The sequence below is a fragment of the Pan paniscus genome, chromosome 7 (genome assembly GCF_029289425.2).
Source record: "Pan paniscus chromosome 7, NHGRI_mPanPan1-v2.0_pri, whole genome shotgun sequence".
Classification (NCBI taxonomy): domain Eukaryota; kingdom Metazoa; phylum Chordata; class Mammalia; order Primates; family Hominidae; genus Pan; species Pan paniscus.
Genome location: NC_073256.2, coordinates 158,812,932 through 158,834,624, shown reverse-complemented (window position 1 = coordinate 158,834,624; position 21,693 = coordinate 158,812,932). Strand labels below are relative to the sequence as shown.

Sequence of the window (21,693 nt, the reverse complement as noted above, 5' to 3'; positions counted from 1 at the left end):
ATGTGCATCAGAGCATGGTGCCCCTGCTCCTGCACCTGAAGGACCAATGCCCAGCTGTCGCCACGGTCAGTGCCCACCCCAGGAAAGGCAGGTGATAGGCCTTCACCTTGGCCAGGGTACGGGGCAGACGGATGGCAGCAGCACTGCCTGAGAGTTGGGGGAGCTCCCACGGGGCAGCAAGTGGCGGGCAGAGGGTCTGGCCACCTGCACTGGTTTCTGTGACCACAGTTGGCCTGCCCGCTCCCCCACTGCGCACACGCATGCGAGCGAGGCTTGCCGTCGATGCGGCAGGACCCGGTCTTTTCTGCTCACTGCTGTGCCCCCAGTCCCTGTAACGGGGCAGGGGGTCCAGCAGCTCACAGAGCTTGTGTGAATATGGACTGTGCCCTGCCTGCTGTGGCAGCACATGCCCTGTGCACAGCCCACGAAGTCAGAGCTTGGCCTCGCGGGTCTCCCTGCCATGGGGAAAAGGATACGCAGCAACCGTGGAAGGGGCAGGGCCAGGGCCGCGGGCAGGCCAGCCTGGGCTCCGGGGGGCCAGGTGCTGTTGCCAGGGTCGGGGAGGCTTGCCGAGGGGCACAAGCAGGACAGAACCAGGGAACACCCGCACAGCAGGCTGCCTCCAGTGCCCATGGAGGCCTGTGGCCTCTAGGGGAAAGGGCTCAGACATAGGCGGTGGGTGACCCTCCACGCCTGTCCCTGCAGCAGGCCAAGTTCACCTTCTACCGCTGTGCTGTGCTGCTCCACTGGCGGCTACTGCACACCCTCTTCTGCACGCTGGCCTGGGAGAGGGGCCTCAGCGCCCGCCACTTCCTCTGGACCTGCCTGGTGAGAGGCCTGGGATCGGTGGGGAGGAACAGGGCCAGGGAGTGGGGGAGACCAGGCTTGCGGCTCCCCCATTCACTCCCGTCTCACACACAGCTGCTATAGCAGCTCCAGGGGCTGGGCAAGGCAAACTGGGGCTGGAGGACCCTGGTATGCCCAGGGCCCCCCAGCCCGTCCCAGCCAGGTGTGCTCTCCTCCGGCCAGATGACCCGCAGCCAGGAGGAATTCAGCATCCACTTGTCACAGGCCCTCAGCTACCTGCACAGCCACTCCTGCCACATCAAGACCTGGGTGACACTCTTCATAGGTGGGAGGGCGAGGCCGGGCTTGGAGACCCCCAGGCCTGCCCCCACCCAAGCACCCTTGACCCTCCCTGACTCACCACCCACAAGAGAGGAAAGGGGGTGGATGAGGAGGAGCTTGGGGCTGAAGAGGGGCAGGGGTGGGCTAGAGCCCCCCAGGAGACAGGGAGCCCTGAGCCACCAGCTGCCCGTCTGTTACACAGGCCACACCATCTGCTACCACCCCCAGGCCGTGTTCCAGATGCTGAATGCTGTGGACACCAACCTGCTATTCCGCAGTAAGCAGCCCTCCCTCCAGAGCTCCTGCAGCCCACACCCTCCCACCCCTGCCCAAGCACTCTTAAGACCCACTGCACAGACAGCAAGACTGAGGCCCCAGAAGGGAACCCCCTCCTGCCCCCCCGTACCCAGCATCAGCATCAGGACAAAGACACAGGCCTCCTGAGCAGCACCCAGCCCCCATCCCACCTTCATGTCTGGAGGCTGAGGTTGACCCTTCCCCTCCCCAGGCCCCCATCAGGGCACCTGGGGCCTAAGGCTCACACTCACTCCACAGCTGCCTCATGGCACCAACAGAACAAGGGGCTGGGGAATGGGGATGGTGGGTGAGTGGTGGAGGGAAGCATCCCAGGCCTGGAGTCACAGGAGGTGGGGTCTGAGATGGCCCCACCCACCACCCAACCCCCCCCAACACCTGGGCTGGAGTAAAGGGGCTGCTTCTGCGCTGGGGTCACCTCTGACCTGCTCCTCCTCTTCTGGAGCTTTTGAACATCTCAGAAGTGACCCTGAGCCCAGCATCCGGGAATTCGCCACCAGCCAGCTCTCCTTCCTCCAGAAGGTGTCGGCCAGACCCAAGCAGTGACCTCCAGCCATCCTCCCCCACCCACCGCCTTCCCCTCCCGTGTCCACCTGGTCAGCCCTGCCCCATCCGCCCCCCACAGAGCTTGGTTGCATAACGTTTTTCCATTTGAAAGAAAGATCTAGATTCAACAAAAGAAGCGTTATGCGTGTCAGCTCCCTGCCCACCACAGGCCCCTCTGCTGTGACCAAGCCAAGCCCCAGGAGACACTGGCAGGACTTGGGGACAAACTCAGGGTCAGGCCCAGGGGACAGAGACAAACTATGAAGTCTGTGAAGTGCCCTGCAGGTGGATACCCATCCACTCCTGGAGACAGGGTCACCTTGACTGGGGCCTGAGCCCAAGCCACAGCCTGCCAGGGTCCCAGGGTCCTGGGGGCTGGGGCTGGGCAGGCACTCAAATTGAGGGCAGCCTCCGCCCAGGGTGGCCACTCAATCTTCAGTTGTCTCCAGCTTGGTGCGCCACAGTGGCTGGGGGCTGACGGTGGGACGGGGTCCCCTCAGTCGGGACCCCCAGCCTCGGGCCCCCAGCGTCTCCCTCCACCCCCACCAACATCCTCCTCAGTCCATTCAGGGCTAGCAGAACCAGCCAGGCCCACCCTGGACACACTGTCGCCTGAGGCAAGAGTCTTGGCTCTCTGAGCCTCAGCTGTTCCATCTGTAAAATGGGCAGTAAGACCTTTCTCCCGAGACCCTTGGAGGGATGAGTCCAGAGGCAGGTACCCTGGACTCCCAGAGAGCCACCAGGGGACCTGCCCGACCTTCGGCCTCGGCCTGGGTTTCCGCCTGGCCTGGGGTCCACACAGCTCCTGCAGAGCCCCTCCCTGCAGAGCTCTGCCTGGGGCCTCATCCCATGCTGCATCTGTCTCGGGATCCTGCCAGGCCAGCCACCATCCCACCAATGGGATGATCCAGGCTGCACCCCCTTTCCCCTCCTGGCCAGCGCGGACCCCCACTCCACACTCAGCTCAGGCAGTCCTTCCACCTGGGGCATCTCCCCCACCTCCCGACGTGGTACTCTGCACTGTGCCCCCCCAGGCCCCGCCTCCATGCCCCTGTCCCCCTGCCCCCTAACAAGGTGGAGCACACCAAGGCCCCACCTCCATGCCCCCATTTCTCCTGCCCCACGAGGTAGAGCACACCAAGGCCCCACCTCCATGCCCCCATTTCCCCTGCCCCCCAAGGTGGAGCACGCCAAGGCCCCGCCTCCATGCCCCCCATTCCCCCGTCCCCCCCGCAAGGTGGAGCACCCTGAGGCCCTGCCTCCATGCACCCTGTCCCTCAGTCCCCCCAAGGTGCAGCACCCCAAGGCCCCACCTCCATGCCCCCTGTCCCCCTGCCACCCCCCGAGGTGGAGCACCCCTAGCTGTAACTGGGAGGCTTACCAGCCTGTCTTCCCCCCAACCCTGCTAGACTGTGAGCCTCTTGGGGCAGGGACATGGCTACACAGGGCCAGCAGAGGTGACCCCAAAACTTGGCTGGTGGATTGAAAAAATACAGCAAACTTCACCCAACATGCATCGGATTTACTTGAGTTCCAAATGTGTTTGAGGAAAGGAGAGAATAACCATCCGGGACAGCTGTTGCCCTTTCTCCACACAGGAGCTGGGGGAGCCAGGTCTGCAGCCCCCTTAGCCATCTGTCGGTCTTGGAGGCAGGGCTGCCTGAGAAGGGGCTTTGGGGTTTCCACATCTCCCCATCTTGTCCACTGACCTCCTCCAGCACCTGCCCCAGTCGCTCCTTGCGGGAACCTCCTGGGGCCCCAGGACGGAGACCACTCCCAGGCTCTCCACACCCTGGAGCCAGCCCTAGGCCCACCTTCCTCCCGGCTGGGGCCATGCCCTCCATGCACCCCGGCCCAGGGTGGGGCCAGCCCCCAACACAGACACTGCACCCAGGAACACATGAGCATCTGGTCCACACCCTCCGGCGGGCCCTGGTCCAGGCCTCTCACATCCAGCCCCAGGTGCCCAGGTGGTACCCTCCCTCCCTGGGCTGATGGATGGTGCCTTCCTCCACCCAAGCCACCACCTGCCCCTTTCTCTGCGCCTCGGAGCCGGAAATGTGGACACCTGGTTTGGGCAGCACAGGGACCAACCAGCCGAACACAGGCCCTGAGAAGCTGCCAAATGAATCCCAGCCCATCCTGCAGAGGACAGTGCTGGTGACCTGCCTCGCCTTCCAATGTCACAGTCCCAAGAACCGTCAACACGGCCACCCTGGCCAAGGCAGGGCTCCCACCTCGGTATCAGGACAGGACAGGGCAGGCCAGCCCCTGGGTCGGGGTGAAAGGACCCAGAGCGGCCACCAGAGGGCAGCGCAAGAGCACGCGGGAGCCCCATCCTGGGCAGCAGCCCAGGATCCAGACAGCAGCCTCTGGGGCCCCCAGGCCACCAGCCCGCCCCGCCTGACGCTGCAGCCCACTCCACACACACGGCCACGGCTCCTGTTTTATTGCCTTCGAGTGTCCGGAGCACCTGACTGCCCCGGGGTCTAATAATTTAAGGTGCCGAGAACAGGTCAGGGCAAGGGGTCGCAAAAGAGGGGCTGGGGGCCCAGTGGTTACAAAATATACCCCCACCCCACAACAAACAGGCTAGAGGAGACCAGCCTGGCTGGTGTGGGAGGGGGCGGGCAGAGGGCGCCCGACCCACCTCGGAGAGACAGAGCCACGGCCAGCGCCGCCAGAGGGAGTGGCAGAGACAGGAGAAAGGGCCCAGAGGCCACACAGGGCCCGAGGGGCTCCTCGCTCCTCGGACACAAGTGCACGGAGGTGTCGGGGAGGAAAAGGCGATGTGGGGCCAGCCAAGGCCTGGAGCCCCTGCTGGGCTGGGCAGAGCAGGGCTGGGCGGGGCCTCCAGGTCCAGCCAAGGTCCTGACCTACATGACGCAGCACCGGGTCTTGTGCGTGTGTGGCTCTTTGAACCGCAGCCTCTGTTTGGGCCGGTATTTCTCCAGGTAGGTGAGCTGCTTGCTGTTGATGGCTCCACGGCGCTTCCTGGGAAGAGCGGGACAAGAACAGAGGTCATCCAAGGACCTGGCTTGGCCACCTCACCTGCCCCAGGGAGCTGGAAGCTGAGAGGGCAGTGGGCTGGAGTAAGGCCTTGAGGCTGGCCAAGCCCCTCCTGCCCCAGGGCCTTGGCACGGCTGCTCCCAGAGTCACAGTCACCCTTTCCTGGCCCCCTGCAGCTCACCCCTGCTTGCCTTCCAAACTCAGCAAAGCGCCACCTCCTCCAGGCTGACTCTGGGCTCCCTACGGCCCCCAGGCTTCCCCAGCTCGGTAGGACCCACCCCAAGGCCATGAGCAGGCAACAAGGGTCCTGCCTGGGCACCTCCACCATCCAGGAAGGGGGGCCTGTGAGTAAGGGAGGGGCTGAGCCCAGAATTCCAGCCCAGCTGCGCGACCTTCCCTTACAGCAGGGACCTGGGCTGCATGCTCACCCTGTCCCCACCATCCCTGCCACCTGGTCCTTACAGTGGAAACCTAAGCTGTATGCTCACCCTGTCCCCGCCACCTGGTCCTTACAGCGGGGACCTGGGCTGTGCGCTCACCCTGTCCCCGCCACCTGGTCCTTACAGCGGGGACCTGGGCTGTGTGCTCACCCTGTCCCCGCCACCTGGTCCTTACAGAGGGGACCTGAGCTACGTGCACACCCTGTCCCCGCCACCTGGTCCTTACAGCAGAAACCTGGGCTGTGTGCTCACCCTGTCCCCGCCACCTGGTCCTTACAGCGGGGACCTGGTCTGTGTGCTCACCCTGTCCCCGCCACCTGGTCCTTACAGAGGGGACCTGAGCTACGTGCACACCCTGTCCCCGCCACCTGGTCCTTACAGCAGAAACCTGGGCTGTGTGCTCACCCTGTCCCCGCCACCTGGTCCTTACAGCGGGGACCTGGGCTGTGTGCTCACCCTGTCCCCGCCACCGGGTCCTTACAGAGGGGACCTGGGCTGTGTGCTCACCCTGTCCCCGCCACCTGGTCCTTACAGCGGGGACCTGGGCTGTGTGCTCACCCTGCCCCTGTCACCTGGTCCTTACAGCGGGGACCTGGGCTACGTGCACACCCTGTCCCCACCACCTGGTCCTTATAGCAGAAACCTGGGCTGTGTGCTCACCCTGTCCCCGCCACCTGGTCCTTACAGCGGGGACCTGGGCTGTGTGCTCACCCTGTCCCCGCCACCGGGTCCTTACAGAGGGGACCTGGGCTGTGTGCTCACCCTGCTCCCGCCACCTGGTCCTTACAGCGGGGACCTGGGCTGTGAGCTCACCCTGTCCCCGCCACCTGGTCCTTACAGTGGGGACCTGGGCTGTGTGCTCACCCTGTCCCCGCCACCGGGTCCTTACAGCGGGGACCTGGGCTGTACGCTCACCCTGCCCCCGCCACCGGGTCCTTACAGCGGGGACCTGGGCTGTACGCTCACCCTGCCCCCGCCACCGGGTCCTTACAGCGGGGACCTGGGCTGTACGCTCACCCTGCCCCCGCCACCGGGTCCTTACAGCGGGGACCTGGGCTGTGTGCTCACCCTGTCCCCGCCACCGGGTCCTTACAGCGGGGACCTGGGCTGTACGCTCACCCTGCCCCCGCCACCGGGTCCTTACAGCAGAAACCTGGGCTGTGTGCTCACCCTGTCCCCGCCACCTGGTCCTTACAGCGGGGACCTGGGCTGTGTGCTCACCCTGCCCCTGCCACCTGGTCCTTACAGAGGGGACCTGGGCTACGTGCACACCCTGTCACCGCCACCTGGTCCTTACAGCAGAAACCTGGGCTGTGTGCTCACCCTGTCCCCGCCACCTGGTCCTTACAGCGGGGACCTGGGCTGTGTGCTCACCCTGTCCCCACCACCGGGTCCTTACAGCGGGGACCTGGGCTGTGTGCTCACCCTGTCCCCGCCACCTGGTCCTTACAGCGGGGACCTGGGCTGTGTGCTCACCCTGTCCCCGCCACCGGGTCCTTACAGCAGAAACCTGGGCTGTACGCTCACCCTGCCCCCGCCACCGGGTCCTTACAGCGGGGACCTGGGCTGTGTGCTCACCCTGTCCCCACCACCGGGTCCTTACAGCGGGGACCTGGGCTGTGTGCTCACCCTGTCCCCGCCACCTGGTCCTTACAGCGGGGACCTGGGCTGTGTGCTCACCCTGTCCCCACCACCGGGTCCTTACAGCGGGGACCTGGGCTGTGTGCTCACCCTGTCCCCGCCACCTGGTCCTTACAGCGGGGACCTGGGCTGTGTGCTCACCCTGTCCCCACCACCGGGTCCTTACAGTGGGGACCTGGGCTGTGTGCTCACCCTGTCCCCGCCACTGGGTCCTTACAGCGGGGACCTGGGCTGTGTGCTCACCCTGTCCCCGCCACCTGGTCCTTACAGCGGGGACCTGGGCTGTGTGCTCACCCTGCCCCTGCCACCTGGTCCTTACAGAGGGGACCTGGGCTGTACGCTCACCCTGCCCCCGCCACCTGGTCCTTACAGGGGAAACCTAGGCTGTACGCTCACCCTGCTCCCGCCACCTGGTCCTTACAGAGGGGACCTGGGCTATGTGCTCACCCTGCCCCGCCACCTGGTCCTTGACCACATGTACCTGGCTGGGGTGGACAGGAAGACTTCCTGGAGAGGATGCTGCAGCCACACCTGAGAGGCCCTGAGGTGACAGGCGTTGAGGGGCGGGGGCTGCCCACCCAGCGCCTCTGGAGGCTCATCCATCCCCACCTGCCATGACCTCAGGCGTGGCCACAGGCTGGCCCTGGCCAAGGAAGTGGGAGCAGCAGTAGCGCGAGGAGTCTCTGCCCAGCAAAGCTGCAGGTGCCCCGTGTGGCTCCACCGTGCTCGTTTCCTCGCCCAGCAGCCGGCACACAGGGGAAGGCGCAGCCCTCAGCCACGCCTCCGCGTAGGGCCCCCACCAACAGACACACAACAGGGGCAAGAAACGCCCGTGCTGTTCTGAGTCGTTGGGGTTCAGGCCTGGCTGTTTCCCCAGCATGGCCCAACCTGTCCTGACCAGCGCAGCCTCAGGTGCGGGGAGCCACACAGCAAAAGCCACAAGGGAGAGACAAGCCCTTGCTCGGTGAGAAGTAGGGTGGGGAGAGGGCCCGGGGAAGGTGCTCGCCTGTGTGCATCCACATGTGTGAGAGTGCATGTCATGTATGAGTGCACGCTTGTGTACGTGCCTGAGTGCATCCATGTGTGTCCATGTGTGCAAATACCCACTTGTCTGTATGTGCCTGTGTTCACACACCTGCCTGTACATGAGTGTGTGCCTGCGTCTGTCTGGGTCTGTGTGCACACATGTGCTTGTGTGTGAATGTGTGCCTGTATGACCCCCATGCGTGTCTGTGTGTGAGCGTACACATCCCATGGTCCCCAGGGAGACCTGAGCACCTGCAGGCCACGCTCTCGCACAGACCCACAGGGCGGGCCACACTCTCACACAGACCCACAGGGCCAGCTGGCATGGCCGGGAACAAGCCTGCCTCTGGGAGGAAGAGATGGCCCCACCAGCCAAGCCTGTCCAAGGAGTACCACGGGTGTGTCACACTCACAGGCACACACATGGTGGGCTGGGCAGGGGCAGGCTTCAGGTGCCGCATCCGTTCCTCCAGAGTTGGCCCTGCCATCCCGGCCAGACTCCCCCAGGACCCCCTGGGCAGTGGGCAAATGGCAGCCCTCCCCAGGGAGGCCACCAAGTGACAGGGATGGGGCAGGCAAGCTGGCCTAGAAGCCTCCAAGGAGGGCAGGGAGGGGCTGAGCTGGAGAGCTCGGGGTTCGGGGGAGGGGTGGTGAGCAGCTAGACTCGGAGTAGTCCTGAGGCACTAGCCTGCTGTCAGCGTCCCTGGGGGTGGACACGGTGTGGTGTGGGGTTTCAGGTTCTAGTTTTTCATGGAGGGACTGAACTGGCTGGCTCTGGGGGTCCTTCCACCCCCGTCAGGATGGCTGCGACAGAAGGAGCTCTGTCTGTGGAGGGCGGGCAGGACGGCGTGGCGGGTGGCCTCGCTGTGTCCCTGTGTGGCTGCATGGTCACTCGGGGGCTGCTGTCCCCACCCATCAGAAACACCTCAGGCTTCCCCGTTTCTGCAGCAAGGCCCAGCTTGTGCTGATCGACGCAACCTCAGAGCGACGGAACCACACAGCCAATGCCGCCACCCTTCGTGGGCAGCCGGATCTCCCCTCCCCCAGCGCTCACAGCCCACCCCACCACCGCGGCCACTCACTGGCGGATGAACTGGATGGCGTCCTCGTACTTCATCCCGCTCTCAATAAGGGCCAGCGCCACAAGGACTGGAGCCCTGGGGGCAAACAGCAGGGCGGGGGTCATCGGAGCCTGCGCACCCCTGTCCCCTTGGCAGGGTACCTGCTGAAGATGCAGGGCACGGGGGCCCAAGGGGCCCAGACTCCCCCCTGCCTGAAGCTCCCCCATGGAGGCCACAGCCTCACAGCCCAGCCTGAGCACTGGGTCTAAATCCTGGCTCCCTCCTAGGCAACCTCTCTGTGATCTGCTGGGGGAGGGTTAAATAAGAGCTGGTGAGTGAAGCGCTAAGAGCCGGATCCACGCCTGCTATCAACTCTGCTCGCCTGGGTTTCCCTCTGCAGATGGGGGTGTCCCACTGGTCATGTCATCCGATCCCAGCTGTCATTCTTCCTCCCGTTCTCCCAGCAGGGAGTCTGAGGCCCCAGCTGTGTGTGGGGGGATCTTTGTGTCTGGAGAGGGGGACGGCGGCCCTTTCCTACACAAGATGTCAGGATGGTTTCAACCACAGCAGGAAGAAGTTGGGTTAGACTTTGGGAAGCACTTCCTCTCTGTGATGCTGGGAGAGGACCAGTCTGGGAGCCCCAGCACTAGGGGCATGGGCCTCCTGGGAAGGTCGCGTGGACGTGTGTTCAAGACCCACATCCAAAAGCGAGGCTGTCAGACCACGAGATGCCCAACCACCTGACATGGCGAGCCCCACCCCGCCCCGACACTCACCGGCCCAGGCCCGCCACGCAGTGCACAGCCACGCAGCTGCCAGGGGCCTCACAGAACTTGGCCTTCACCAGGCTCAGCCAGTCTTCCACTACCTTGCCGGGCGGGGGCGCCCCATCATCAAACGGCCAGTCCTACGGAGGGAACAGACACGAGGACCCCCGGCTGAGGGAGGGTAGAGAGGCGGCCCTGGGGCTCAGGCGAGGAAAGGGAGCTCTGAGAGGCAGAGGGTGCCAGGAGCCCACTAGGGTGGGGGCAGCAGACCCAGAGGGCACACAGGAGGGGCACAGCTTGCCTATGGGCACCCCATGGTGAGTGCTTCAGACTCCTCATCATTCCCCGTACACTGCAGCTGTCCCCTCCTCCAGGAAGCCTTCCTGGACCATCCCACCCCTTTCTGAATAGAGCCTGCTCGAGTCGCACAAATCCTAATCCCCACACCTGTCAGCCCGAGCTCTGGTTCTGGGGTCACAATCCCTCACGCCTGTGTGCCGGTGGCAGCCTGAGAGGTTTTGGGTCAGCTGGTGCAAAGGGTCTCATCCCCTGTGCTGGCATGCAAAGATGGCTGGCACATGCCACACACAGCCCAGGTGCCAGGAAGGACTGAAGACAGGGCTGTGGGGCGAGACAGGGCCCACATTTCCGAGGGCAGGACTCGAAACAGGCGGTTCCACCGGGCCCCGGCCCATTGTTCCTGGGGGTTAATTTGGTCTTGGAAGATGACCTGCGCTTCCCACTGTCCCATCCCCCAGCGCCCTAGATCGGTGGGCAACGTGAGTCTTCCTAGGGGAGGGCCCGGGCCAGGGCGCTGCAGTAGGAGTGGACACGTTTCAGTCTTGGGAAGGCGGGTTCATGCAGGGACTGTGCCAGGCATGGGGCTGTCTGGTGCCAGGGAGAGCCCACTGGGCCCACTGAGGCAGACACACAGCCCTCGGGGGCATCTCACCCCTCCCCAGCCTCCAGGCAGGGCAACTCCTAGAGACAACCGGTGTCACGGCTACTTACGTCTGACCCCAATCCCTCCCGCTGCTGTGGAAGGGGAGGGTGTGGGCGCACCCCGTGCGAGAAGCGGGGACATGCCTTTGCCTCCCATTCTTCCAAGCAGCCTCGCTTTGAGGTGAGGAACCCAAGGCTCGGAGTGACCTGGAGGGTCGCAAGGCTGGGGAGGGCAGAGGCGGGACGCAGCCCAAGGCCTGTCTGACCCCAAACCGCCAGCGCTGCCACCATTCCAAACCGCCAAGCTGAGGTCACAAAACTGCAACCCCAGCCAAAAGCAGAGTCCTGGGATGAAAAGCAGTGACTGAGGGGTGCTCCGCACTGAGACTGAGGCCCAGGCGCAGCTGGACAGGCCTGCACCAAGGGGGCAGTCGTCCACCCGGCCGGGGGTGGCTCTGGGCCTGCGGCTGCTGTGGCCCACCCCCCAAGGATATCGCAGCAGAACCGCCCCACCCCCCACCCAGACCTGGGTCCCCAGGGCCAAAGAAGCCGAGGAAACTGCCCAAGGGTCCTCCCCAGGAGCCTGCTGCCTGGCAACAGGGCCCCAGCCGCCCACGCAGCAAGACTGAGATGCACCCAAGACAGGCCCAGAGGCGGGCCTGAGACAGGCGGAGGAGCCCACCCGCCACCTTGGCCGATGCACCAAGCATGTGCCACCCCTGCCTGGCGAGCCGTGCTGGCCCACCCTAGAGACAGAAAGACGGGTGCGCAAGGGTGACTTTCTTGAGGTCACACGGCCCAACACCCTGGCCTTCCCTTGATGTACCCAGACACACACGTGGCCCAGGCACAGACATGCCCAGGGCTGCCACAGGAGGGGCACCAAACCCTCTGCGCAGGCCCGGAGCCCCCCGCCCCACCCTCCCCCGGTGGCAGCAGTGACTAGGGTCCCCGTGGCGCACGCCTCACCACAACGGTGATGCCATCCTTCTCCAGCGGCGTTTTGTCATAGGTCACTTCACACACACGCACCACAGTGGTAGCCCCGTACTTCTTCAGGTCCTGGGGGTGGGAGGACGGAGGAGGTAGGGCTGGGCTAGGGCTGCAGGGCTCAGGGGGCAGGACCCACTCACCAGGGCTCCCAGGGCACAGCTGCGTCCCCCACAGTCACCCAGGACTTGGACATGTCCCCTCAGACCTCTCGGGGTGGAGCCCTGTCCCCTCAGTCCCCCGGGGCAGGGTCATGGCCCCTGAAGCCCCCAGGGAAGGGCATGTCACCCTCCAGCCAGGCAGACCCTGATGCAGTGAGACCCACCAAGAGTGGACTTCAGGCTCCACTACTGGTCGAGGTGGTATCTGGCTATGGAAGAGCCTGTCCTAGGTCCCTTGGGCCACCCAGCAGAGGCAAAGGTGTCCCCACCTACATTCACGGTAACTGGCAGCTGGGACCCCAGCTGCCCAGCACACCACTCCCTCCTCTGGGGTGCTCAGGACCCCAGATCTACCAGCAAGGACATTTCTTCCAGAAAAGCTACTGGGTCCCCACAGCAGGAACTGGACTCCCCAGCCCATGTGTGAGCCCCTGCATCCGAACAGCGACCCCAGCTGAGCCGCAGGGATGGGTCCAGTTTTTAGGGTCTAAGAGGGGCGGGCATCAGCTGGGGCGCCTCAGAGCAGGGAGGGTGGGCACCGCTCAGATGGCAGCCAGGAGGAAGCTGGGCCCTGTACGCCAGCAGAGAAGCCCCACACGACCAGGGAAAAGGTGGTGGTAGTTCACAGCCAGGCCGATATTTATACCCCCACTGCAGAGGATCCACTCCACAGGGGTCACGTGCGGGGGCTGTTCCCACCCCACCTGCTCTCGTAGCTATTTTGGGAGGGGTGAGGAATCAGCTGATGGGTCTTGCTGGTCACGGGACAGGGACCTGGAACACAGAGAGGCCAGCACCCAACTATCTGAGAATGCAGGGAGCAGGCAGGGTGCTGGGCTCTGTGGCCATGGGGTACCTCAGAGGCCCTCTGCACCCTCAGCAGAGGGAATGGCCACCCAGCCCAGGGCTCAGCCCTGGCCCTGGTCACAGGCTGAGCCCTTCCTGATCCTGGTCACACACTGAGCCCTGATCCTGGTCACGTCCTGAGCCTTGATAGTCACACACCTCTGAGCCCTAATCCTGGTCACGTGCTGAGCCCCCAACCCTGGTCACACATTGAGCCCTGATCCTGGTCACATACCGAGCCTTGATCTGGGTCATACACTGAGCCCTGATCCTGGTCAGACACTAAGCGTTAACCCTGGTCACAGGATGAGCCCTCCCTAACCCTGCTCACCTACTAAGCCCCAACCCTGGTCACACACTGAACCCTGATCTTGGACACACACTGAGCTTCGACCCTGGTCACATATTGAGCCCTGATCCCAGACACACACCAAACCCTGACCCTGGTCACACACTAACCCCTGATCCTGGTCAAACACTGAGCCCCAACCTTGGTCACATACTAAGCGCTGATCCTGGACACACTGAGTCCCAACCTTGGTCACACACTGAGCCCTGATCCTGGACACACACTGAGCCCCAACCCTGGTCACATACTAAGCGCTGATCCTGGACACACACTGAGTCCCAACCTTGGTCACACACTGAGCCCTGATCCTGGACACACACTGAGCCTCAACCCTGGTCACACATTGAGCCCTGATCCCAGACACACACCGAACCCTGACCCTGGTCACACACAGCCCTGATCCTGGTCAAACAGTGAGCCCCAACCTTGGTCACACACTGAGACCTGACCTTGGTTACAGACTTAACCCTGATCCCAGTCATATTCTGAGGCCTCACCCTGGCCACTCACCGTGCTGTTCTCGCCAATCTTTCTGTAGATGCTGCTGTTATCTCAAGGGTCTCAGCTGCGAGAGGGACAGCCATCTTCTGTAGGGCACCTGGCTCAGTGTCCAGGGTCCAGGCTCCCTGATGGCAAGGTGCCCAATGCCTCCTGCTGCTCTACAGTTCTCAATGCCCTCTCACGCCCAAATCTGTTTCATTATGACAAGACCATGATGGCTTATCTCATGTCACAGGGGAAAGGACTCAGCCATAAATGACCCTGCACACAGCTGCAGCCTCTGACACAGCCTGGCACAGTCAGAGGCTCCGTCAACGGCCCCGCACACAACTGCAGATGCTGCAAACGGCCCCAGGCCTGCAAACAGCAGGGCGTTCTGCAGAGGCCAGGCTCCTCCAGGAGGCCATGCAGGTCGCTCCAGACTCCACTCCCAAGAAAGCTTCTGTAAACACATCTCGTCCCATCTGCCAGGGTTGCCAGCGGCAGGCATCTCTGCTGCCTCTCCAGGGCACAGCAGTCCCTCCCTCCTGTGGTCAGCGCTGACCCTTGCTCAGTCCCTCCTCACACAGAGATCTGGGCCCTGAAGCCCCTAGTCCAGCCTGGTCTAACCTGAGGCCTCATCCAGAGCCCAGCAACATCTGGGACAGCAAAGGGCTCGGGAGGGCCCCAGCCCAAGCCACGGCTGAGCACGCACAGCCTGGTCCATGTATCCCCCTGCCTCACCCCCTGCCTCTATCCACACAGCGTGGAGTCCCTCCTATCACACGCCAGCCCCCTGCAGGCCTCCCAGGGGACCCCGTTGATCCCCCAACACCCTCAACCCCGACCCCCCGGGGCACTCCCATGTCCCTCCTCCAGGATCCTGTAACAGGCGACTGGGCTTTGCTCCAAGACTGTGAGCCCTGTCTGGCCAGCCGGGGCTGGGGACCCCTCTTGCGAGGCCTGAGGGCAGCTCAGCCGGGCTTCCCAGACACCTGGGCCACCTGCCTGCCACGCCTCCGTCTCCACTCACCTCAATGAAGGTGCTGAGCGTGGCGTTGGTGGGGTTGTGGGTGATGAGGAAGCGCATGTGTTTGTAGCTCACCTCCACCGGGGCCGGGCGGTTCATCCGAGCCATGGCGCCTCCCGACAGGCCCGGCAGGGCAGAAGGGACTGCAGAGAAGGCTGGGGACACGACCTGAGAAGTCCCCACACACCCCCAAAAAATGAGGAGAACGAGATCCCTGTGCTTGTCCAAGAGAAACGAGATTTAAAAACCCACCCCCATACCCCGCACAAATATTGTGCAAATACTTGGGTGTGGGGGAGGAAGCTGCCCACTGTTTGGATAATTAAAAAAGAAAACCCAACTCTTAAAAAAGAAAAGGAACAAAACAGCCCCCCCCCCCCACCCAACCAAAGTAAAGCGGGCAACTCCGAACTCCCGTCTCTCAGAGCTGGATAGTCATAAAGAGTCAAAAAATAAAAAGAACAACCAAAAAAGCTCAGCAAAGAAAACTTAAAAACCCAAAGTGAACCCGGCCGCCAAGCAGTGTCCAGAGCTGGACCCCACGCCGGGGGCGCCCTCTCCACATTGGTGGATGGGCAGACAGCCCCCTTCACTCAGAGGTGGGCCCCAAGCCCCCAAGGGCCAGAGAAAGAATGAACTTGAACTGAACCAACTCCAGCTGCCTTGGGCCAGGGGTCACGGGCAGTGGCCGTGGGGACAGCGGCCTCTGACGTGCGGGGCCTGTGTCACGTTACCCCATCGGGGTACGGTGAGTCCTGGAGTGGGGCAGGGGGCTCAGGCGGTAGAGCTGGCCCCAGGCTGGGCAGCAGAGGCCATCGGCAGGCGAGGGCAATGGTGAGAGCCAGTGGCGCGGGGACCCCTCAGCAGGAGGCACGGTGACTCTGGGCGCAGCAGTGCTTAGGGCTGGGCCTCGTGGCCCACTCCATGAACCCCAGGTGGGTCCACAGCACACAGCATCTGTGGGGAAAGACGAAGGAAATGAATAGAAAGGGATCACAGGGGGCCCCGCCTCCCACAAGGGGTTCATGCCTGTCATGAGCCTACAGTCACAGGCGACACCTCTCCCAGAGCCCTCCTCCTGACCATGCTGAGAGAATAACCCTTTTGGGTCTATTTCCTTATGTGGGAGCACAAGGAAGCACGGCTCCTGCCAGGACTGACCCAGGGCCCAGAGGCGACAGGGTAGCCACCACACAGCCAGCAGGGCATGACGGAGGACAGAGGGGACAGGGATTTTCAGGGACACAAACACCCCCGAGGACATGATGAACCCCAGCACACAGATGACAGATCCCTCTGTGGGGACAGAGGCCGAGTTCCTAAGAAGCCTGAGCCTGGCCCCTGCCCACCTGCTGTGATCTGCGGAAACTCCACCCCAGGACAGCTGCCCTCTCCTCTTCTGATTCTCGGCCACTGTGAACATCTGAGCCCAGGTGTCTCTGGGTGGCCCATCCTCAGGGAATGGGGGCCCAGGCACTCGGTCAGTGCTGCCAGCACAGGGAGGTGAGGGGCCTGGCCCCACACGCGGCCATGGGCCACCCTAATCGCCTCTTGCTTTCTGCAGAAAGTCTCCTGCCTGTCAGCAGCCCCCTGTCCACCAGTGTCCCCCCGCCACTGTGTCTCCACTGCTCACACAGGTCTCAGACAGGCTCGGGGATAAACAGGCCAGCTCTGCCCCTCCAGGAGCTCAGGGAGGCAGGGACAGAACATGCCAATGGGCCAGCCATCAGGCACACATGCCAAGGTGGTGACAGCACAGGTGGCCAGGAGTGGGTTCACACCATGACAGGGCCCTGAAGAGGGGAGGCGGCAGGGGGGGCCACAGCAACCCAAGGCACCTCCACGCCTGCCTCTCTCCCTTTCTGGGTCTCATGACCCCAAAGCTCCCAGGCAAAGGGGTTCCAGGAGCACGCAGCCCCCTTCCCTCTCTACGGAAGGGCTGGGAGACCTTGAGCAAGGTGCCGGCCTCTTTGTTACCCCATTAGCACGATGAGGGGTGACACAAGTGACTCAAGCTGTATTTGGGCACTGCTGCTGAGGGGTCCCCGCACTGCTGGCCCTGGCTGTGACCCAGCTGTTAGCAGACTCTCCAGCCCCCTAGACTCAACCCAAGCCCGGCCCTGTCACTACTGCCTGCTACCCAAGGAAAGGCACTTCAGGGCCCCTCGCCCAGCAGAGCCCTCCATTCCCCAACCCACCCCCTCTCACCTGTGCCCCTACCCCAGCCCCAGCCCCAGCACCCCCTTCCCAGCTGCCCACCAGGCAGGCTGGGCCCTTGGAGCTTCAGCCCAGGTGCAGGTAGGGCTTGAGGCCTGGGCCCCTGGACTCAGAGGGTGGCTACCTGGGACAGTGGGCTCCTCCTTGCCTGCCCTCCACACCCTGGGTGGCAGCCAGCGCTCATGGGCTCAGAGCAGCCGCCACACCTCAGGCTCTGTCCACTGCATGGTTCTGGGAAGGTTAAAATGGGCGGTGGGTGCCAGGCGCAATGGCTCACTCCTGTAATCCCAGCATTTTGGGAGGCCAAGGCGGGCGGATCACCTGAGGTCAGGAGTTCAAGACCAGCCTGACCAACATGGAGAAACCCCATCTCTACTAAAAATAAAAAAATTAAAAATTAGCCAGGCATGGAGGTGCATGCCTGTAATCCCAGCTACTCAGGAGGCTGAGGCAGGAGAATCGCTTGAACCCCGGAGGCAGAGGTTGCAGTGAGCCGAGATCGCTCCATTGCCCTCTAGCCTGGGCAACAAGAGCAAAACTCCGTCTCAAAAAAAAAAAAAAACCAGCGGTGGGGTGGGACCCCCAGAAGGAGGTAAAGGTGGAGACAAGGATACTGTCCCTGGTCCCACCAGTCCCCACCTTGCCCGACTGGAGGGAGCACAGGCTCTGAGTGTGGGTGAGGGAAGCCACCACATGCTAACAGCACACAAACACCTGGGTCCCTCTTGGGGCAGCAGGATGTCCCTGTGTGTGTGCACATGGGAGCCGAGCTCATGTTTACAGAAAGAAAGGAGGAAAAGCACCAGAGAAACCACAGTATTGGGCCTCTCCCTGAGGGGCTGACCAACCCCTCTCACCTACAGCTGCCAGGGACCCGGGAAGACCCCACAGGCACCAGCACGTGGCCTGGACCTGCTGCCTAGTGGCCCTGCACAGGTCCTCAGGGCTGCAGGCTACTGGGAGGGAGGAGGCTCTGAACCACCCCACACTACCCCCCACTGAAGGCCTAAGGATGCCACACATCTGCCGGAATCAGGGGGTTAGCCTGGGCTACGCTCAGGGGTCACAGCCCAGGCTAGAATGGGGTTAGGGGTCCAGGGAGAGGCTGGACCAGGCTGGGCTGGGGTCTTGCCACACACCCCACTTGTCTCTGCAGCCTAGGGCCCCTACCCCTGCCCCAGGTGAGAGCAAAGCAACGATGCCCTGGCACCACTATGTGGCTCTGCCCTGCCTGGTGGCTGTCCCCCAAGGGAGAAAACCCCTCCATAACCACACACCCCCAGTGAGGTCACCAGGGAGGGCCCTGAGAGCAAGGGTTAAGGATCCCCAGGGATGGGCACTGAGAACTCCCTGAAGCCAAAGCCTCAGGCTTCCCATCTGCGAAATGGGGACAGGTTGCCCCTGCCTCCATGTGTCGTGAGTCGCTACCACCCCCACCAGGCCCGCGGCCCACAGCACGGGGACCCACTGGCAGCCGTGGCCCCTCCTTCCCTCCTGCTACCTCCTTCCCTCCTGCTACCAAGCCCTGCAGAACCCTTCCCAAGATCTGGCTCAGCCTCCTCGGGCCAGCAGGCCCAGAGCCCTCAGCTATTTCTCAAGACCCTTTAAGGGAGAGTCCATCCTTGTCCCCGTTTGCGAGATGAGGAAACAAGCCAGGGAGAGGGGAGAACATTCTCCACCGGGGCCACACCAGGCGTCCAGTTAACTGGGTTCTCTCTGGCTCAAATCTAGGAGGCAGGAACAACACGCAGCGCCCTGCACAGAAGAGGAAATCGAGGTTCAGGGAGGCTACCGCCCTCCTTCCCGATGGCACAGCAGGTTAAGAAGTTTGAATCCAGGCCCCGCTTCAGACAGGGCGCCCCCTGTGATTTTTGGGGGAGGAGGCTGGAGGCCCGGGGCTCAGCGGGTCTCAGGAGAAGTAAGCTGCGCGGCGGTCAGGGCTGAGGTGGGCGCTCTGGGGAGTCCCGGGGAACCAGTCGCGGGTGGGGTCGTGGTAAGGGGCGCGGCCCCCTCCCTGGGTGCCAGCGGGGCTCCCGCCCAGCCCTCCGGAGGGCGCCACCTCCTCCCCGGCGGGGCTGGGGTCCCGGAAGGCCTGGGTCCGCCGCGTCCCCACCTGCCAGGCTCACCCGCGCCGCAGGCGTCCCGCCGCCTCCATACGCGCCGGCCGGGCGGTGCCCACGGTGCTGGGCCCGGGTCGGGGCGCCGCCCCTCCGCCGCGGAGCCGGCTCCAGGCGCTGCCGCCACCGCCGCCTGCGGCTATTTATAGCGCCCGGGCGTCACGTGGGGGGCGTGACCGGCGGGCGACCCGGCTGCCGGGGGCTCCCACACCTGCCGCCTAAATATAGCCGCGCCCTGCCCGGGAAACAAAGGGGCCGCGCAGGGCGGGCGCGGGGAAGAGGAAGCCCGGCCAGGAAAGGGAAGTGCGGGGCGCGGCGAGGGCCGGGGGCGCTGCCGCCCGGGACCCCTCCTTCCTCCCGCCGGCCGGCCCAGCGCCCTCTCCCGGTGCGCGCCCTCCCTAGAACCTCGGAGCTCCCCCTGGCCCCCTCATGGGGCTGCACGGGCCTGTGGGCTGGGGGTCCGGAGGGCAGGAGCCACCGGGCCGCGCTCCTGGTGGGGAGGCCTGGACGGAGCGCGCCCAGCTTTGGAAATGGAAATGCGGCCCCGCCGTGCAGGTGCTGTCCTGCACCCTGAGGAGGAGGGCGCCCGAGTCCCTCCAGTTCAGACCCCCCCTGCCCAGCCCACCAGCCCCACCGCCCGGGCACTCCATGAATTTACTCAGCACCCACCGTGCCAGACACTGCTGTCCCCTCACTTAATCCTCACGACCCAGCTGTGGCTGGCTACGCTGGTCTCTCCTAGCGTACTGGTGAGGAAACTGAGGCACTGCAACGAGGAACACCCTGAGGTAACACCGGCAGGCAGGATTCAGCCAGGCGGCGGGCTCCACAAACTCTGAGGCTCGGCACTGATGCCCCCTCTTCCAGGAAGCCCTCCCAGACCCTCTCAAGCAAATGCCTCCCTGCGACTCCTGGCTCTGCCTCCTGGGAGCACTGTGCCGGGAACTCATGTGCTCCCCAGACTATGAACCCCAGGGATGCAGCTGGCATCACCGCCCACTCTGTGCCCGCCCTGGCCACCCAGGGCCCTCAGAGCAGGGTGGAGCGGCACGGGTGGTACCCCCAGCACGGGGTCCCTGGAGGTGTGGCCTTGCTTGCAGCTCTCTAACAACCTGGTCCCTGCAATCTGAGGTCATCAAGGGGCCCAGCTGAGAGCACGACCCCCCCTCCCCCTGCCAGGCTCTCCCCACCCACACTTCCAGAAAACATCACCATCAGCCTGGCCCAGCTGTGCCGGCAACCCTCGCCTCCTCCCACCTCCAGGTGGGCAAGCAGGCTGGGGAGCAGAGGACAGAAGGGCTGTGCCCAGTCTGAAGGGCCCCATGGGAGCCTCCACCTAAGGGCACACCAAGCCAGGTAGCCCTGCCTGCCAGCTCATGGACCCCCAAGGGTGTGAGCTCCCTGGCAAGGACACCCACCCACGTGGGTGCACCCAGCTCCACAGGGAGACGCTAGGCTCTGACTCCTGCCCAGTGCTCTCAGCTCACCACTTCCAGCAGCGTCTCCCTGAAGGTTGAAGGCAGGAATGGGTCAGCTTCAGGGACTCTGCCCCACCAATCTCCAACCTCAGCCACTTTCTAAGGATACCAGGCTAGACACTGCATTCCACAAGCAAGACACACACCTGCCACACTGCACTGACAAACCATAACAGCACAGAGAAGCTGAGCAACCCTTCTGAGTCACACAGCCAGAAGGCAGAAGAACCACATTTGGAGCTGGGTCTTGCTGCCCCCGAGACCCTGCTTATCCCCCACCCTAGCCCTCTGGGAGAGAGGACCTCTGCGGTAAGCTGCTCCTGCCCCCCAGCCTCAGTTTTCTTATCCATAAAAAGGGGTCTCAGAGTGAAAGTTCCCATCAAGCTCTGTGAGGCTACAACCAGACAGAGCCCATTGCCTCTGACGCTACAAAAGTGGACCCCGGCATCCTCATCACCCCCACCCGGGCTCTACCCCCTTGCCTGGGGCCCTCTGGCCGGGCCTGGGGGGCACCTGCTGCAGCTGGCACAGCCCCAGGCCTTTCGGAGAAGTCTATTTATAACCAGGCAGGAGCCGTTCCTGGAATCCTCCCAGAGCGGGCCCAAGTCCGCCCATTGCTAGGGGGGCCAGGAGGGGAGACCCAAGCAGGCCAAGCCCACGCTTGATGCACTAGGACGCCTTCCCGGACTCCTCCAGGCCCCTGCACTCGGCAGCTCCAAGGGCCCAGCCTCCTCACTGCCACATCCCCCCATGCCATGCCATCCCATCCCCTCTCCCCATCCCATCCCCTCTCCCCACCCCACCCCAGTCCCCACCCCACCCCCTCACCCCACCCCACCCCCTCTCCCCACCCCGCCCCATCCCCTCTCCGCACCCCACTCCATCCCCTCTCCCCACCCCACCCCACCCCCAATCCCCACCCCACCCCATCCCCTCTCCCCACTCCACCCCATCTCCTCTCCCCACCCCACCCCATCCCCTCTCCCCTTGCTATGTGTCCTTTAGAGTAGCGTTTCACAGGCCCCAGGGAAGGCATCCCAACTGGAGGAGGGCTGAGAGATCCTCAGTTTCACCCCACCTCCCACACAGGCCCTGGCACCAAGAGGGCTCCCATTTGTTTGTGGAAGGAACAAATGACCCAACATTGTGG

General features: G+C 63.9%; 2 protein-coding genes across 11 annotated transcripts in view; one reads left to right on the top strand and one right to left on the bottom strand.

The window, feature by feature from the left end:
• Positions 1 to 4,276, top strand: part of LOC100987797 (maestro heat-like repeat family member 5) — a 74,831-nt gene extending 70,555 nt beyond the window's left edge. Inside the window, 5 exon segments of the mRNA XM_055117013.2 lie at positions 1 to 65; positions 706 to 828; positions 1,030 to 1,132; positions 1,331 to 1,405; positions 1,889 to 4,276. Coding sequence (XP_054972988.2) covers positions 1 to 65; positions 706 to 828; positions 1,030 to 1,132; positions 1,331 to 1,405; positions 1,889 to 1,989 — 467 coding nt within the window. The 3' untranslated portion in view covers positions 1,990 to 4,276.
• Positions 4,277 to 4,423: 147 nt separating this feature from the next.
• PTP4A3 (protein tyrosine phosphatase 4A3) overlaps positions 4,424 to 21,693 on the bottom strand; it is a 46,307-nt gene continuing 29,037 nt past the window's right edge. For 2 of the 10 annotated variants that reach the window (XM_034966719.3, XM_008972855.5), the window contains exons 2-6: positions 14,735 to 15,688; positions 11,845 to 11,937; positions 9,943 to 10,073; positions 9,188 to 9,262; positions 4,424 to 4,983 (exon numbers count right to left, since the gene is read on the bottom strand). In XM_034966719.3, coding sequence (XP_034822610.1) covers positions 4,866 to 4,983; positions 9,188 to 9,262; positions 9,943 to 10,073; positions 11,845 to 11,937; positions 14,735 to 14,839 — 522 coding nt within the window. In that variant the 5' untranslated portion in view covers positions 14,840 to 15,688 and the 3' untranslated portion in view covers positions 4,424 to 4,865. Of the gene's footprint in view, positions 4,984 to 9,187; positions 9,263 to 9,942; positions 10,074 to 11,844; positions 11,938 to 14,734; positions 15,689 to 19,061; positions 19,209 to 21,693 lie in introns of those variants that run through there. The other 8 variants (XM_063606936.1, XM_003819489.6, XM_055117012.2 and 5 more) reach the window with 7 other exon arrangements.